Here is a 17,025-nt window from a genome sequence, read left to right on the forward strand (position 1 = left end):
TGGAATGCCCTAACATTCCCAACACTCCAGGTAGTTGAACAGTTGGTGTCCAGTTACTTACAGAATCACAGAATGAATCACAGAATAGTTTGTGCTGGAAGGAACCTTAAAGATCATCTAATTCTAAGGCCCCCACCTTGGACAGAGACATGGATACCTTTCACTGGATCAGGTTGCTCCAAGCCCCACCTAGCCTGTCCTTGAAAGCTTCTAGTAATGGGCATCTACTGGACAACCTGTTCCAGAGACTCACCACCCCCACAGGAAGAATCTCTTCCTGATATCTAATCTGACCCTGCTCTCTGTCAGTTTGAAGCCATTCCCTCTTATCCTGTAACTCCACGCCCTTGTAAAAAATCCCTCTCAAGCTCTCTTGTAGCCACCTTGAGGTACTGGATGACTACTTAAATTCTTCAACATTCAAGAATAATTTTCTCAGACCCAACATTTATTCCTAAAAACCAAAACTTCCTACTTCTTTTTATGCCCCAGGTTGGTTTCTTGACGTATAAAGAACAAGGCAAAGAAATTTAAAAAAATTCCTTTTCCTGAATGCACAGGAGAGACTGCTGCTGAGAAAAGCTGTTTTAATTTAAATAATACCCATGGTCAATTTTCTCAGATATAATAGGTGTAGATCTCTTTGTATCCTCTCTTGGCATCTCTCAGAGTTAATACGGACATTCTGAATCAGGTACAGTTTGGGTATTTCTATCAACTATCAGTGAGCACTTCTCTGCACACATGGCCAGTGTACCTTAGAATACAAGGGAATGTGAAGTTCTGCAGTGTTATAGATACATATTATAATATTGGCTTTTTGCAAATATTAAAATGGATTTTATATGTGTGATGTTAAAGTAAGTTTGTTATAAAGATTTAGTTTTTATTTCTGTTGTTAATTAAGCTTAGACATAGTAGTGAAATAGCTATGCCTGTGTTAAAATGCCTGCTTGGATGGGATAGCATCCAATGAACACAGGATGAGGACACCTGCTATCCTCTCACCGTCTGAAGGCAGCGCGGACCAAGGCCCAAACTGGAAATGAGAAGGAGAAGGAGCCAAAACCACGGCCAAGAAACTCGCATGCCCTAAAAAGGCGGACCCAAGGAGGGGCCGTGTAAAATAGACCCAGGAATATGTAAACTAGGTTATGGATATGCATAAGGGCTATGAATATGCAACAGGCTGATGGAAGGGAAAAGGTATTTAAGGGGTATCCCCGAAGGTAAGTGTGCTCTTGGCTGAGTGCCAAGGTACACCTGGCCGTAATAACCTTTGCTCTGTGGTCCTTGTCTCCTGTTGTCCTTTATTAAACGTCTAAAATTTTCACAGGAGAACGAATGTGTTTTTCACAGCAGCAATGGTCTCCTCGGGTCTGGCAGCATTTAGGTGAAAACCTTCTACCAGCTTCATACACTGCCCTGTATATCTGGTAGTGGGAAAGGACAGTGAACCCTGACCACTCTTCCACATCACACATTATGTTGAAAATGTCTATAATTTCTCTCCTTAGGCTCTTTTTTTGAGACAGATGACAGGCATTTGTGACAGCTGGAGACAGCAAGCTCAGTAGTTCTTCACCCAGAAGCTGGCTGAGGCCTTTGATGATCCCTGTGGCTCTTCTCATACACTTTCCAGTTTTGCTAAATATTTTTGATCAGACCTGCACAAAGTACTCAAGACAACAACAAACAGCAGCTTTATCCAGGAGTATACTGAGGCTCTATAGTTGGCTTTCTGTGTACATTCTAGTAATTTCTAGTGTTTGTTTTGCTTTCTGATTGTGGAACAGCAAGTTAATTCTTTCATGGATGTACCACTTAAAACTTCAAAATCTTGTTCCTAAGGGCTAATAACTAGCTTGGTCTTAAAAAAATGAAAGTATTTTTATTTCACATTGAAAGTCCCACAAAACCCTCAGAATCGTGTCTCAAATGACCCCATTACAGTAAGAAAGTAATTTATTATTATTAAGAAGAGCATGGAATTCGAAATGGATTGAAAAGCCTTAAATCTTTTTATGGGGGATAAGTCTAGGAAGGTCAGCTACTGTTTTCATCAGTTTTAACCCTGTTCTAAGAGGTAACTACCTGCAACAGCATTCTGATATGATAGCATTGTATACCCTCTCCACAGCCTCCATAGTTTTAAGAGGAGAGGTGTAGGCAGAAGACCATAAAGGAAAGTTTTACCATCTTGTATTCTTTCAAACATCACTCACATTACTTTTATTTGTGTCCTCTTTGTTTTACCCTCTATCTGAAATCCTCTGAAAATAGTGGAATGATCCTTCTCAGAAAGAGAGCTACCACTGCTGAGAGAGAGACCTTGGTAAAACTCAGACATACCAGACACTTAAATGCACACAAGCAGAACAGTACTTTCAAAGTGAATTAGCTTGAAAATACAAATACATTCAAGTGCTGTCTTGGCCTAGAACCCTACAGGCAATTTACAGCCTTGGCTCTTGCAGCTCATTGCACTTTTACTTCAAAACACTTTAGCTCCACATACAATAACAACAGAAGTTTTGAAATGTGATCTGCCCAGAAACAAACTCATCCTGTTTCTTTTATCTTAGATGAAGATGAGAAATGATAATTTAAAAAGGTAAGATGTTTCATTCAGACCCTTCCCCGTCTCTCTCTTTGATATGTGTAACTCGGAATTTTTCTGTTCCACTGTGATGAGAATGGAGCAAAAGAACATAAAGGAACAAGGAAAGAGGGTATGCACTATGAATAAGAGGCTGTTTTCCTTAGGTTGTTTGTACAAATCATGGTGACAGACAAGCTCCAAAGAGCCAGCACCAACAAAGGAGCCACTGCTCAGCCCTGCCCTGTGGAGCCACCTCTCTCCATGGAGCACACAAACACAGACCCTCTGTCACCTGCCCAGGATAAACTGCTGTGACTGCTCCTTTACACCAGCTAAGCCTGGCCTAAACACTCTGCTTTCCTTTCTTAGCAGGTCGATGTCCAAGCTGCTCTCCGATATCCACTTCCAAAGGACTGGCACTCACAAGGCTTTTAGGATGCTCTTTATCTATAGCCCGTTCTTGCATCGTGAATAGTCTTGATGCAGTTCATGGGACTGTTTGTTGTGAAGGCAATTAGAATGAATCTAAATCCTTGCTCAGTCAGTCAAGACAACTTTGAGTACAGCACAGGAGTTCAGATGAAGAGAATATCCTAGAAATCACTATACATCGGCTCTCAAATAGACAGGATGAAGTTACTTAGTAAGATTTTTAATATTTGGACACAGAATCAATCTTTTAATAAGCTGGGTTGGTGTTTTGGGTTTTTTTTTTTGTTTTTGGGTTTTTTTTGTTTTTTTGTTTTTTGTTTTTTTTTTAGTTTGTTTGTTTGTTTGGTTGGTTTTTTTTAAGAAAAAAATCTTCCAGTAAAAAAAATTTGGCAAAAGCTACAGAATAAGGAACACCAGCCATAATCTTAGATGTCCTGAAAACAACTTGAAATGTTCTTAGACAAACTGGAATCTGGAAGAAAAACAGAGAAAGCTTCCTTCAATACCTTAAAGGATTGACTAGCAATGGTGACCACTTTCAAGCATGCAATTCAGGTTAAATAATATATTGCAGTCACCAGATGGGTCACCTACAAAAGGAAAGTAGGGTCAATCTGTAAACCTTCTCTGAGTGGTGTCACTGACATAATCATTATTGGCAAATCAAATCACAATGACAAGATAAGAAGCAGACCACAAAGTTTGAATTACTTTTTCTTCTGAAATGGAGACTTTAAATAAAAAGACTAAATTAAATACAGTATGTATTAATGTAATTTTTTTAGGTTGCTGGATTAGAAAAAAGAAATATTTTATAGACTTCTCCATTCTGGGAAGCTACCTTTTTTTGTTTTTTTCTTTTTTAAACTTCCCCTTGCATTTCTCTGTCTGGCTTGAAACTGTTTTACTGGGTTTTCTTTTTTGTTTGTTTGGTTTTTTTTGTGTGTGTTTTGGTTTTTGTTTTGTTTGTTTGTTTGTTTTGTTTTTTTTAATGTAAGATGATTGTACCATAAGGAATGCAAGGCTTTGTGTAAAAACAGGAAGCTGAAGGTAACACTGCATGCAGCCTACAAACTAACAAAGCAGACAATCATAACAGATAAAACCAAAAATGTCAGATGGAGCCTTCCTGAATTTATTTGCTAAAGCCAAACTAGCAATTTCTGCTTTGTGCCAGTAGTATCTCATAAAACATTCCAATACATTCTTAGGACATGGGATTAAAAACATTATGTAAAAGATCATTTTACTAATCCAAAACCTCTGTGTGTGGTAACTGATATAAATCTGTGATGCAGTTGAATTTGCCCCAGAACAATTGTTGAAATCTCAATGTGTGTGTGTTTCCATCATTAAAAATCCCAGGCCAGTAGATGACACATTTGGTTTAGCTTTTCCAAAAATCAGTATTAGCTTTCCATTTTGAAAAAACCCTCACATGAGAACAAATAAAACCCAGCATTCCTTTTAACTGTGAAACAAGTAATTGCTGATGTGATTAAAGTTCCCTGTATCGAATTCTTTTAAGATATCTGTGAGAAAAGGAGCATAGTTACAGAATGTTTGGTGGTCATCTCGCTGTTTACTCACCCATTTCTTGCCTGGTACTGCAGACTCCTGTCCCATATTTTTCTAACTCTATGGTCACAGTTTTCAAAGCATTAACATCTGTTTCTGCAAAGCCGAGGTAGTTATAAGAACCCATATTGATTACATTCTTGATAGTTCTTCCTGTAAACCTATAATTAAAGCAAATTTTGAACAATAGTGCAATTTTCCTTCCAATCCCAAATGAAAAGAAAAAATCTCAAAATTTTCCCACCAAATTTTGTTCCCATGTCAAATTCCTACTTGAGAATTTACAATCCTCATACTCTAACAGTCCAAAAATTTCTCTAGCCTTCCTCTTTTCCTAAGTACTGCTTCTTGGTCAGAGTGCTTTCTAGAAGCCATGCTGTAGATGGCAATATACTGGTGTGGGATCAATGGCTGCTTTTATGGATTTAAATAAACAAACAAACCTATGACTTTATTTAAGGAACAGCTTACAGACATTAATTTTTCAAGCAAATTGTCAACTGCTTCCATTAAGTCATGAGTGTTCTCATACACACACAGAACTTAAACTTAAAGAAAATATGGGAAAAACCATGATACATTCTCAATAAGCTCAAATATAGCCAACCTACACATTGTCTATGCTGTGGATTCCCATAGCTATGTAATTCAGCTGCAATACACCAAAACCTTCAAGCTGTAATCTGCTTAAAACCCACTGCCAAAGACTCACTATGAAGGGAAGAAGCTACATTCATGCAGAGCAAAAAATTTTTATATAAAACCTAACCAAGGGATAAAACAAATTTTGTTGTAATATTCAGAGTCAAGGTCTGTTGTTCTGAATGGCGTGTGAGCAGTCTTGTGCTGACACAGCCAAAACCATTTGCAATTGAGTTGGAAATCTATACTGCATTTCCAAACAGATACTCAGAAGAAAAGGGTCAGATTGTCAGCATGATACTGACTGCAGAAAGAAACATGCTGGTGGATATTAGACAAGGATCTGGACACAACTTTCTGTGCTTTGTAGAGGTGTCAGTAGTATGCTCATGAGGCTGAGAGTGGCAGAGGGTAAGATGACTCACCTAAATGTCCAGTTGTAATCATCTGTAACGCGCTCCATGAGGTCAAACTGTGGCCCAGGGACACTGCAAATTGGACGATTCCAGTTATCCCGTATTCTCAAATAGAGGTTTCTGGTGTAAAAGTTCTCAAAATCTTGATAAAGTGGCACAAAATCCTGGTTTGAAAACATGCACAGGGTTATGTTGCGGTGAGAATATCTCCTTCTGTACCCAAGTCATTCCTATTAACAAGGAAAAACTGATTCATCAATAAACAGAGTCATAGCAGCCACATGGTCCTATGCCACAACTCCAGACAGCAATACTGTATACTTACTATAATTCTTTTAAAACACAATGTTGTATTTCTTAGAGAGTAGAGTATTTTGTTTCTGTTTAAAGATTTTTGGTGTCTTTTTTGATTGGTCAGGTTGTTTTTTTTTTTTTTAATGGTAAACAAGTTGGTCTAACTCTCCCTATATATCCTGAAATTTGGAAATGGAAAAAAAAAAATCAAGATTCTTTCACTTGAAGAAACCAATTGCTTTAAATTGAGCATTTTTGGAGCAGATTGAAGAAAAGTAGGATAAACAACTCACTACATTTCATGAAATGATGGATGCATTAGACAAAAGTTAGTGCAATATATGTCATTTTGGCACAACTGGCCTAGGATGGAGATGCAAACATCCAGTTAAGACAAATTTTTTGGTTGAGAATTAATGAATATCCATGGATTTTACTTGGAAATTAAATTTAAACAAAGCTTTATATGAAACAGCAATATATCCACGTTGGGCACTGCATACAATAAACTGATAAAATAACATGGCGTGCAGTTAACATATGTGGGAAAATTAAACATGTAATCCATAGTGAAGGACAAAAAAAAATGTAACTGGCACACTGGCACAACTGGAATTAACAAATGGCCAGATCATGAAGTGAATTGAAAGTGATATTCATTAAAGTTATGCATGCATCTTTGAAAATCTAGAACAGGAAACAATTTCAGGATTTTTATTTGCAAGAGAAACAGTAAAACTCTTCATGTTTTTCCTTCATTATGCCAGGTATTACCATAAATGATGACTCAAACTGCACAGAGAAGGAGGAGGAACCAAAAATTTTAAACAAAGTTGGAAGGCAGTTGATCTTGCTAAGGTGCAAGTTTCACTTGGAGCCATATGGGATGAAAAAAATTTGGGAGTTACAAGAATTCAATTAGAACAAAATTAGAACTTCCTCACTGTGAAAGACAGCATAAGATAGCCAGATGGGACAAAGGAAAATCTGGGTTGACGAAATTTGGAAAGATGATATATTTAACAATAAGGCATTTATGAATTTTCTTTTTCTGTGGCTTGAACTAATATACTGAGATTATGTTTCACTGAGAGTATTATGGCACTCTTAGAATGAGGTGAATATGTCCCTGGGTAAAAATGATGATTTTACATAAATGTAGGTACATAATCATACACATGCATACAACTCCACTGGCATGGTGTGTCACTCCTCTCACCCCTGTGCAACGTTCTGTAAAATGAAAGTTGTCTGCCTTGTTACTTCCACAAGTTGCTGTAAATCACTTGCAATCAGAGGAAAACTCAGCTGTGGGTACATAATGACTTTTTCATACATACTTTTTGTTGTTCTCTCTCCGCAGCAATGTTACGTTTTTCTAGTCCCCAGGCTCTCATAAAATCTCGCAGGTAGCCAAATATTGTTCCCACTGCAAACCCCACGAAAGTAAAAACTGCAACATACATTGGTGCCTGTTCAAAGTGCTCAATAAATGTTTTTTTGTAGAGGGTTCCATTTGATACTCCATTCTTCTGAAAAAACAGAACAGAAACTTTTGATTAATACGTTTAATCTCACCAAGCTTAGACCCTTTGACCTCAGGGCAAAACTTTTTCTCTAATTAGGAGAGACATTTAGACCTCACACTATATATCAGCTGAAGAAGAGGACCTTTAACACTGCAATTGCTACTGACCACTACAAGTATCTTCCCTTTTCCCTCCTCTCATGTCCTCAGTTGCAGATGTCTTCAACACCACTCCCTCGTCTATTTTGAAACATATGAAACTTATGAAAGATTGGCTATGTATTATTGTGCAATTGGACAATTATTTCAAAGGTGATTAAATGGAAACCACAATACTCTGTCTCGCAAGACAGAGCTATAAAAAGGGAAGGGCAGCATTAAAAGCTCACCTACACTATCCCTGACTGCTTCTGGAAGTCTTGTGTAACCAACCCATTGCAGCAACTAACCTATATAAAACAAATCCTGCCTAAAACAGGGCAGCTTTACCGCGATGTTCTCCAGACCTGAGGAAGTATCCAAAGCAGTTATGATCCCTGCCTTCTATTTCTGTTCTGATTTCACAAATGCTTTTAATCCTATTTTCAGTAACGTCTCCCCTAATTCTAAGGCTACTTAATACAAAATAGAGAAGAGGGAAAGTAAAGAAAAAAACCTGAAGAAGACACACAGACAGCCTTGCTTGTTGGAATTAGTGATCCCATTGTGAGCAAATTCTAGAAATTTACAACAGTGTGTGGACAAAATATTTTGTCATTAAAATATATTAATATTTCAATTTTCAAATTAAAGAAGATAAGTTTTTTGGTTGCCATATTCTATAGGCTCATCAGACTATTCTTTGGGAGTATGGTAACTCCCTTATTTCTGCAAAACATGATGACTTTTACAGTTACTGTCTAGTAACAGCCAATCTGCTAAATCAAAATTAACAAAACACAATCCAGAAAATAATAGTGCTCTGTTAAAAAAGCCAAAACCAAACAAACAAATACCCAAGACGTATATTTTGACATACTGTAAAGCAAAACTGTCAGTATATGAAGAAATATCAATAATAGATTTCTGTCTGTGGGAAAGATGAAGTAAAAATGTAGATTATCTAGTTATGTAATGTAGAAAGCTGAAATAGAATATTCATATTAAGAACAATTGCCAATTCACTATACTTATAAGGATAGAATATTATTGATCTTCATATTGCATCAAAGTGTCTTTATCCTCACAGGATTTAGATTACTGTTGTAACTTGCTGGTCTGGGCTCCCCAATGGGTTTAGGAGAGAAAAAGAAATAAAAAAAAAAAAAAAAAAGGCATTGTTGGGCAGAAGAGAAGAGAAGAGAAAATAGAAACACAGCTAAGGAAACCCAAAAAAAGAAAAAAAAAATGTTGGTTGGGCTGAACAGAAACATATTTCTACTTTGGAAACACTTACTGCCCTGCAAGAGAAAAGGAATGCAGGGCTGGCTCTCAGCATGTGAGGGAACACCTTTGAAGAAATGATACACATGCACTTCTACCTCAAGCTAATTGGTCTTTTAGGGCAACCTATTTACCATGAAAAATATTTTATGAGTATGAGTTAAATACATGGTGAAGTCAAATTTCACATGAGTCACAACAGCTGTGTGCACATTGTGATGAGATAAAGCAAATATTTTAGAAAGGATTAAGCTCAGTCCTATTACTTTACACTTGCCATGGGCTAAGAGCATGTTTATGGTCATCTGTGGAAATTCAAGTGGCATTGTAGTTTGATGTTCTTGAATCAACTGGCATCAAGCTATGATGATGTGATAATGCACCTGAGCCCATAGGAGAGAGTTATGATGTTTCTGTTCATTGACTTTATTAAGAAACACTTTATTGCTGTAAACCTTATTGGTGAAGGAACAGGAGAGCTCCTATCAGACTTCTGCACTGTAACATCCTTCTTCCACAGTAAAACTCTGCTGTTGTGGAACTCTCATTTCAGCAGGTGCCATTTGATGCAGTCAGTATGTCACGTGTATTTAACCAGGTAACCACTGCCACTGTCTTTAATACAAACGGCTGGGAGGAACGAGCATAGATGGTAGTGAAGTATGAAGAATATGGAGCCAGATGTGACCCACATTCTCCAGGCTATGAAGGACAAAACCCAAGAGTCTTTGAACAGTTGGTACAAGGCTGGGAGAACAAATTCAAAAAACACAGTGACACCTTGTATAAAAATAAAGTGAGAAAAACAAAACCATCCCTAGAATCCCACTAATAAGTAAAGAGAGAAAAAGAATAATCAAAACAAGTGGATTTGCTGCTTCTGGAGAGTGGGAGAGTGGAAGCAGGGATGTTTTTGTACTGATCCAAGCGTGGGGTGTATGAGTGACTGACTGAACATCATGTGGATGTTCAATTTCAGCCAGTCTAAATTGGCTGAACTGGTCAGTGAAGCAATGGCTGTCATTTTGCACTATGTTACTGTTGACTTTTTCTATTTTATCATGAAGTTTTATCTCAGAATAAGGAGGTGGATTTGGAGACTGTGCATTTAGAACAGCAGCTATACAGTGAAGGGAGATGTAATTCAACTGTTGCTGGCACTGAAATCAAATACAGCAGATTTCCTACAAATGCCTGAAACGATTCAGAGGTCATTAGTTACACCATTACACAGCAGATGCTCTGCTGAATTATGTCTTATTACCTGTAATAACACCTGCAGTAGACAGTACATTTTCTACTCCATACCTTAAACTGTAACAATTGGTTGGGTAAAGATTCTAAAAAACATATATATCCTTCCAACTTTAGCAATTGGTGGCTTTGAGATTTTATGACTCTAAGATTCTCTTATCACCTTATAACAGTCACCAGGGAATAACTATGAATGTGTTCATCATTTTTGAACCTGAAAATGCCGGGGAAATAAATTGTGACTTTTGATAATTCATTTAACCTGTAAAAATGTGTGTCCTTTTTTATAATGAAATTACCTGACTGTGTCATGACAGTTTACTTTGCTGTGCTTTCCTACTCAGTCAATTATACAACTCATAATTTTCTATACCTAAATAAATTCTGCCTCTCCATTTGTCTCTTCCCAACCTAGAAGATTCTTAGTCTATATAATTCTAGTCCAGTCTCCGTGTCCTTACATGGATTTAAACTCCAAAAAATAAATTAAAAAATTCTATATTTTCATGCTCAACTTTCTCTTCACTCTGCAAAAATCAATAAAACCTTTTTGAGATGCAGAGGATGCAAATTAAAATTGCATACCCCACTTGAGGGCACAGTATGGATTTATACATCTGCAAATGATCTTTCTCTTCTTATCTGTTGCTTTTTAAAGACGGTTAACATTCAATTTGCCTTCTTGCCACAGTTTACAGTTTCACCTCTTATGATTACATATATCCTTCCTCAGAACAAATCTATAGAACACTGCTGTTTGTGCATTCTTGGGACCATTTCCCCTTCCAATTAATTATTTGGTTTTTATTTAGAGACCTGCATTTTTTTCTGATCTTTTGTCAACTGTATACACACTACCAACAAGAAACTTCTGCAGTGTTTCTTGTTCAGACCTAATTTTTCAGCAACCTGAAGAATTCTGTACTGTCAACACATATTGTCATCTGCTTCTTTTCAGCCCTTTTTCCACATCACTGATGAAAATATAAGAGCACATGTCCAAAAAGTGTTCCCTGGGGGACTCCATTCCCTGCATTTCCCTCGTTAGCTTTTCAAAAATTGTTTATTTGAAACCCTTTATTTCTCTGGCAAAAAGGGCAACATAAACAGCAGCCCAGAGTTACTCAACAACTTCATCTTTGGCTTCCTCTAAAAATCTTGAGTAAATACCTCTTGTGATATGTTAATCCACAATTTACTCGCTCGTTTTAAAAATTCTGCTGGCCTCTCAAATCAAAATAGTTTCTCAGTGGCCTGTCACAAAGTATGTTTACCTTCCAGGCACAAATGCAGGGAATCTACTGGTGCAACATAAAGCCACTCAACACAGAAAGGCAATAGGTGAAATTCAAAGAGAATGGATGTTTTACCAAGGAGTTTTACAAGTCTAGGATTTCATCAATTTCTTGGAAACCAAAAGCGCAATCAGGATATGCAACTTTTGTGTGTTGATCCTCTGCTTAGCTGGTTTCCAGTAAGATACTGCAGCAAGAGAATTCCTTACAGCAAGATTTTGATGCCAAGGAAGTCCACAGGAGTGATGGCAATGCAGCAAAGTCAGCTTTAAGTACAATACCTCTTGGATTCCCATTTTCCCATTAGCCATAGTATTTCAAAACTCTCCCCTAATGAAGAACCCCTTCCAAATTGCCTTCAGATTTTCAAATGGAGAAATCAACTCTGACAACAAATCTGAGAGTGCTATTAGAAAGGACATAAGTAGAAAATACTGAATATAAGGGATACACAATTTTAATTGAAATAGCTTGCTCTAAGAATAACGAAAACTCATCTTGAAGTCTCTTAAACACATTTCTGGCAACACCTTTACAAGCAATAGTTACAAAATACATTTTCATTAGCAAAGAAAAAAAATGATAGCTATGCAATAGCATGAATAATACTTAAATATTTGTTCATACTACTGTTAAAATGAGGAGATAATTTTTCATTCTATTTAGGTCCTGCAGGCCTTGGAATTGTGCTAATTGGCATGAGCCAAATTTGCATCAAGGGGAGAATGGAGAATTGAACAACACAGAGTGCCACAGTACCAAACCTGTGTGCTGGCTGTAACTCCCCAGAAAAGATGTAACCATGTATGCTGGGTGAGTGGAGCTGTATCAAGGAAACTGAGCTCCAAAAACTCATGTTTTCATGCAAATCTGTTCTACAGAGATAACAAGCTCTAATTAAATATTTTCCTGCTATTACATCTACTTCCAATATAGCAGCAGTAGGTGCAGATAGGTATATCCTTGAAATAAAACTACTGGGAGAACAATAAAGTATTTTTCTTTAAATATAAGTTCTCTGCCAGTAATAAAATCTGATCCAGGGGTGGATGTAGCTTTATGTATGCTTCTGGATCAGATTTTATCAAGTTGTTGTATACAACCTATTAAAAAACAATGCAAGCTCACTGATCTCCATAATGCTTCCCATACAGATATGTATATGAAGTGGGAGGTGTTGAAAACTGTGAACCAAGTGACAGCCATGTTTGCTCAATATCTGACAGACCTACAAGATGACAGTGAAATCTTAAGCAAATTAGGACAGTGTGCTCCTACAGCAAAAAGATGATGGGAGAATAGACATAATTGCTAATGCAACATCTAATTGCTTGCAGACAGCTTGGTTCTAAATAGATGTTTCCTCCCCAGCATTTGAAGAGCATCTGGGACAGGACCCTAAATGTAGATTATTTTAGATGTCCTAGGATGTGTGAGACAGCCACATGTGGAAGAATATAAATATCTACATAAATAATGACATAAATGAGTGACAGGATCTACAGAGGCCTGTAATCTGGAGCAGAAGCTGAAGATGGGATACTACAGGATTCCATTTCAGCCAAGGGAAGGGCATGGTCCAGTTGAGTCCCACTTAGCATGTGCCACTGGATAGTCACAACTTTAAGTGTCTGGTGTGCAATTCTGTCTCCTATAGATCATTGTCGCCAGAGGGCTGGGTCCCAAAGAATAAAACTGTCAGGTTCTGTGCAAACTCACAGTGTTGACTGTCACAATTACTAAATTTTCCCAAAATCACTTAGGAATCCATTAGACATTGGAGGAATCTGGGTGATTGTATACAGTTCCCAGGAGGAAAAAAAAAGCTAATTGAAATTATGAAAGCAGAAGTTTTCTGTAATGAATATACTATTGACACAAATTTAGATTACTTCATAAATCTGTCCACTTACTGGCAATGATATCCTTCACTTTAAATGAGTGGTTTCTTTTCTGTAACAACACATTTCAGATCTTATAGACTCAAGTTTCTAAACCATAAGCCAAAAATAGCTACATGGGGAATTCATAGATTACTGAACTATAAAGACAAGACTTAAATTAAAAATAGTTGTGAAACTTACAAGTCTAGAAGGTGCTAAAATGAAGGTCACTGCCTCTTGCAATGTGACAAAGCCACAAGAAAGTGGTTACAACACAAACTACAAGTAGCAACCAAGCCAAAAAAGTTATTAGTGTGCCTGCAGAATCTTTGTTTAGCCTGATGATTGATTTCTACTGAAGTTTCAAGAAAAAATATACACCTGGTAGTAATACAATCAATAAAGACTAAGAGTAAAATCTCCAAGACAGTCCAGAAGGTTTAGGAAATATAGGACACCCTTAAAATAACTTAGGAAACCATGTACTCTTGAACTTGCAGAGATTTAGGATTTAGCAATTCGGAAACTCTAAAAGTTCACCCCCTGTAAACAGTATTAAATGCTGCTTGTTCTGCTGTTTGAGGTTTGTTTGAAGGCTGGGTCTTCACCACACTTTTCACAAGCATCAGGAAATGGTTTTTCATTTGTTAATGATCTGTCATCTAATTCCTGACTAAAAACTTGCAGCCTCTCCTCAAGACGGCACACTACAGGTAAACACCACAAAGGTATGAAAAGACAGGTTCTTCACCTTCCAGACTTGCCTGATCTTTTCAGTTGAATACAAATTAAACTACAACATATTAATCTTGCAGCAATTTTTCCAGCATCAAATACACAAGCCTAGCAATTCTGATTATGACATTAAAACTATGAAAATACAGATGTGAATGACAAGCACATTAGACTATACTGTGAAATGCTATTATGTAATGAGGAAAAAAATACCCATACTGTATAATTTTCAGGCTAACACTTTACTCTGATGCTAAAATGAAACTTTTGATTGCAATATCGGAGGTTGGGAGGATGCAGAAGACTTTCCCATAAATAACATTCAGGAAGAATATTCAACAGTGGCAAGGGTGCCAAACAAGAAGAAATATGAACTCAGAAAGTACACATTTTATCTTAGTTTTGTAAGATTTTATTTAGATATTTATATTAATTTAGTAAGTCTCTTATCTGATATATCAGAAATTCTACCACTGCACACATTACAAGCAACATGCACTCCAGCATCAATGAATGTTTAATTTCAACTATTGAGAAACTGCCTTCTGTGTGCAATTTTTGCAAAACCTACAGAAAACATCAGCATGTGTTTTCATCTTGCATGAATTTAGTCCAGCAGGCAGAACTGCACATTGCAGAATGGTCACGCCACAGTGCTTGTCAAAAGAAAAGCCACCTGTAACTCTTTATAGCACAGAAGCTTAGACTACTGCACACAGACTCAGGACAAAACCCAGTTGCAAACCATGCTAATGCAATCTGATGAAGGGGAGAAAAATCACAGAAAACACTATTCTGAACTTCAAGGTTCATAAATTGCAATGTAAATCATAACAGCTACTACCCAATACCAAATAACTAAGGCACTTATATCAAACAGTACACGGGGGATAAAAAATCCTGAATAGCAAACTCTTTTCCCAATGGCTTTATATTTGTACGTTTCAAGCAATAGTAAGAAACATTAGAAAGAAAAAGTAATGTGATTGTCTTATACAGCTGTTATTCTCCTATTACTCCCAGAAACTTCAAAGTGACTCAACATAAATAGGAAGATATAAGGGCAAAGATGGAGTTTAATAATTTTAAATTATTAGAGACAAAACAATGAAGTTCACTATCCAGAGAGACTATCAAACACTAAAAGGTATTTCCTAACCTTACAGCAATTACAGAGCAGAAAGCCAGGCATGTGGAATCAGAGAGGAGTGGATTAAACACCTGGGTTACAGCAATCCCCACATAGTTTGTAATGTCAAGTTGCAGCATTTGCTACGATTTCCAAAGCTTAGGGTAAGTTACAGGATTCACACTGCTTAGCCGCATCAGAATATTTCCTGATCATCCAAATTCTATGGCTTTGGCTTTAAAAATACACAAACAAACAAGATGATGATGAAGTGGTATCACTTCAAAGGCTGCCAGTTTCTGCACATGACTGATGATGATCTGCTAATATGGGAAGCTACTTCCAGAAGTGATCTAGCATTTAGAAATTAATGCTATGGAAATCACATGTATCTTTGATATGAAACTGTTTATTGGGATGAAGACCATAATAGGGTAAAGATTCTCAAGATGTGCTAACTAGATTGCTAGAGATTTTGCCCAGTGTGGATTCTGAGTTAAGATCCACATGATGCAATCCACCAACTCCTACATATTTCCTACACAGTGACTGTACACCAGAAAATATTTTAGTTAGCTATCAGATTCCTCTTCATGCAAAATTCCCTTGTGGAGAAAATGCTTCATCTTCTGATATAACTCACATAATGAATCCTCTCTGGATCCCTGACCTTTCCCCATTATATGGCACAACAGCCTCAAACAGGGCCAGGATTTTGCACAGATTTAATAATGAGTTTAATAATGAGACACACATTCCCTATCAGAATGGATGTGGCCGTGGATGCTGGATCATACCAAATAAACATTCAGAAGCAGTCTCAGGGCATTCTTCATTCCTAAGATTATGGCACCAGTTTGGATAAAGACTTCTGGAAGTCACAATATATTCCTTGTTAAAGGAGGACAAATGTATTCACACTTCTTACCTGAAAGCTGCGTATCATTAGGATAATTTGTACATTATTTTCCTGATTCTGAGAGTTATGCACAAGTTAAGCTGAAACTGTGTGCCTTCCAAGACATTCCTATGATTGCAAGGAGTACCTTATCATATTTCAAAAATGTGATGAAAGAGAAAGTCATTGCCAATTTTGTTAATGCAATCAGCCTAGCTGGATTTATGCTACCTCCTCCAAGGTAATTAACTACTTTAAAATTATATTTAAATACAAATATCTTGACATACCACAGATGGAAAGGAGAGAGAGATAAGAAATTCCATAGCAAAAATCCCCAACAGGGAAAGCAGAATTTCTCATGAACAGGTGAGAAAGAGGCAATCAAATTTGTTCTGCTAGCTTGACAGACAGGAGGATTAAAAACTCAGTTGGAAGATGACCATCTGGGTAGACAAGGACCACCTCTGACTTAAGATAAGAATTCAGCATCAAAAGAGAGTCCTAGGGTGAAAAAAGAATCAGAAGAAATTCAGTTAAGGCATAGCATATAGGTTTGTAGGACAGAAGATTTTGAGGAAGATGAAGACAATACCCATCCTTATGAACATGTCAAGAAAATTAATAGCTTGACATCTTCAAACACAATAAAAGATGTTTTAAGCAAGAAGACAAAAACTCATTTAGCCAATCATTAGGCAACTTGGTAGTAGTGACTATGGCTAATTCAAGTCAGTTGTCCTACACCAAAGCCAGCATCACAGCTGGTACATGTGATCAAATCACTACACCATTTAATTTAACAACATGATGAAGGCTATCAACCCACCTATTGTCCAAGTGTCCTCAGAGAACCCTAGTCTAGAGTAACCCAGATTCACCAACTTGTTCCCTAATGTAGAAAAGCCACATAGATT

General features: G+C 37.1%; 1 protein-coding gene across 1 annotated transcript in view; it reads right to left on the bottom strand.

Annotated features, from left to right (window-relative positions):
• The window catches only part of SPTLC3 (serine palmitoyltransferase long chain base subunit 3), an 85,212-nt gene that overhangs the window by 43,646 nt on the left and 24,541 nt on the right, over window positions 1-17,025 (bottom strand). Inside the window, exons 4-6 of the mRNA XM_053939720.1 lie at window positions 7,305-7,496; window positions 5,680-5,834; window positions 4,625-4,773 (exon numbers count right to left, since the gene is read on the bottom strand). Of these exons, the coding sequence (XP_053795695.1) occupies window positions 4,625-4,773; window positions 5,680-5,834; window positions 7,305-7,496 (496 nt within the window). The remainder of the gene's footprint in view (window positions 1-4,624; window positions 4,774-5,679; window positions 5,835-7,304; window positions 7,497-17,025) is intronic.

The sequence above is a fragment of the Vidua chalybeata genome, chromosome 3 (assembly GCF_026979565.1).
Source record: "Vidua chalybeata isolate OUT-0048 chromosome 3, bVidCha1 merged haplotype, whole genome shotgun sequence".
Classification (NCBI taxonomy): domain Eukaryota; kingdom Metazoa; phylum Chordata; class Aves; order Passeriformes; family Viduidae; genus Vidua; species Vidua chalybeata.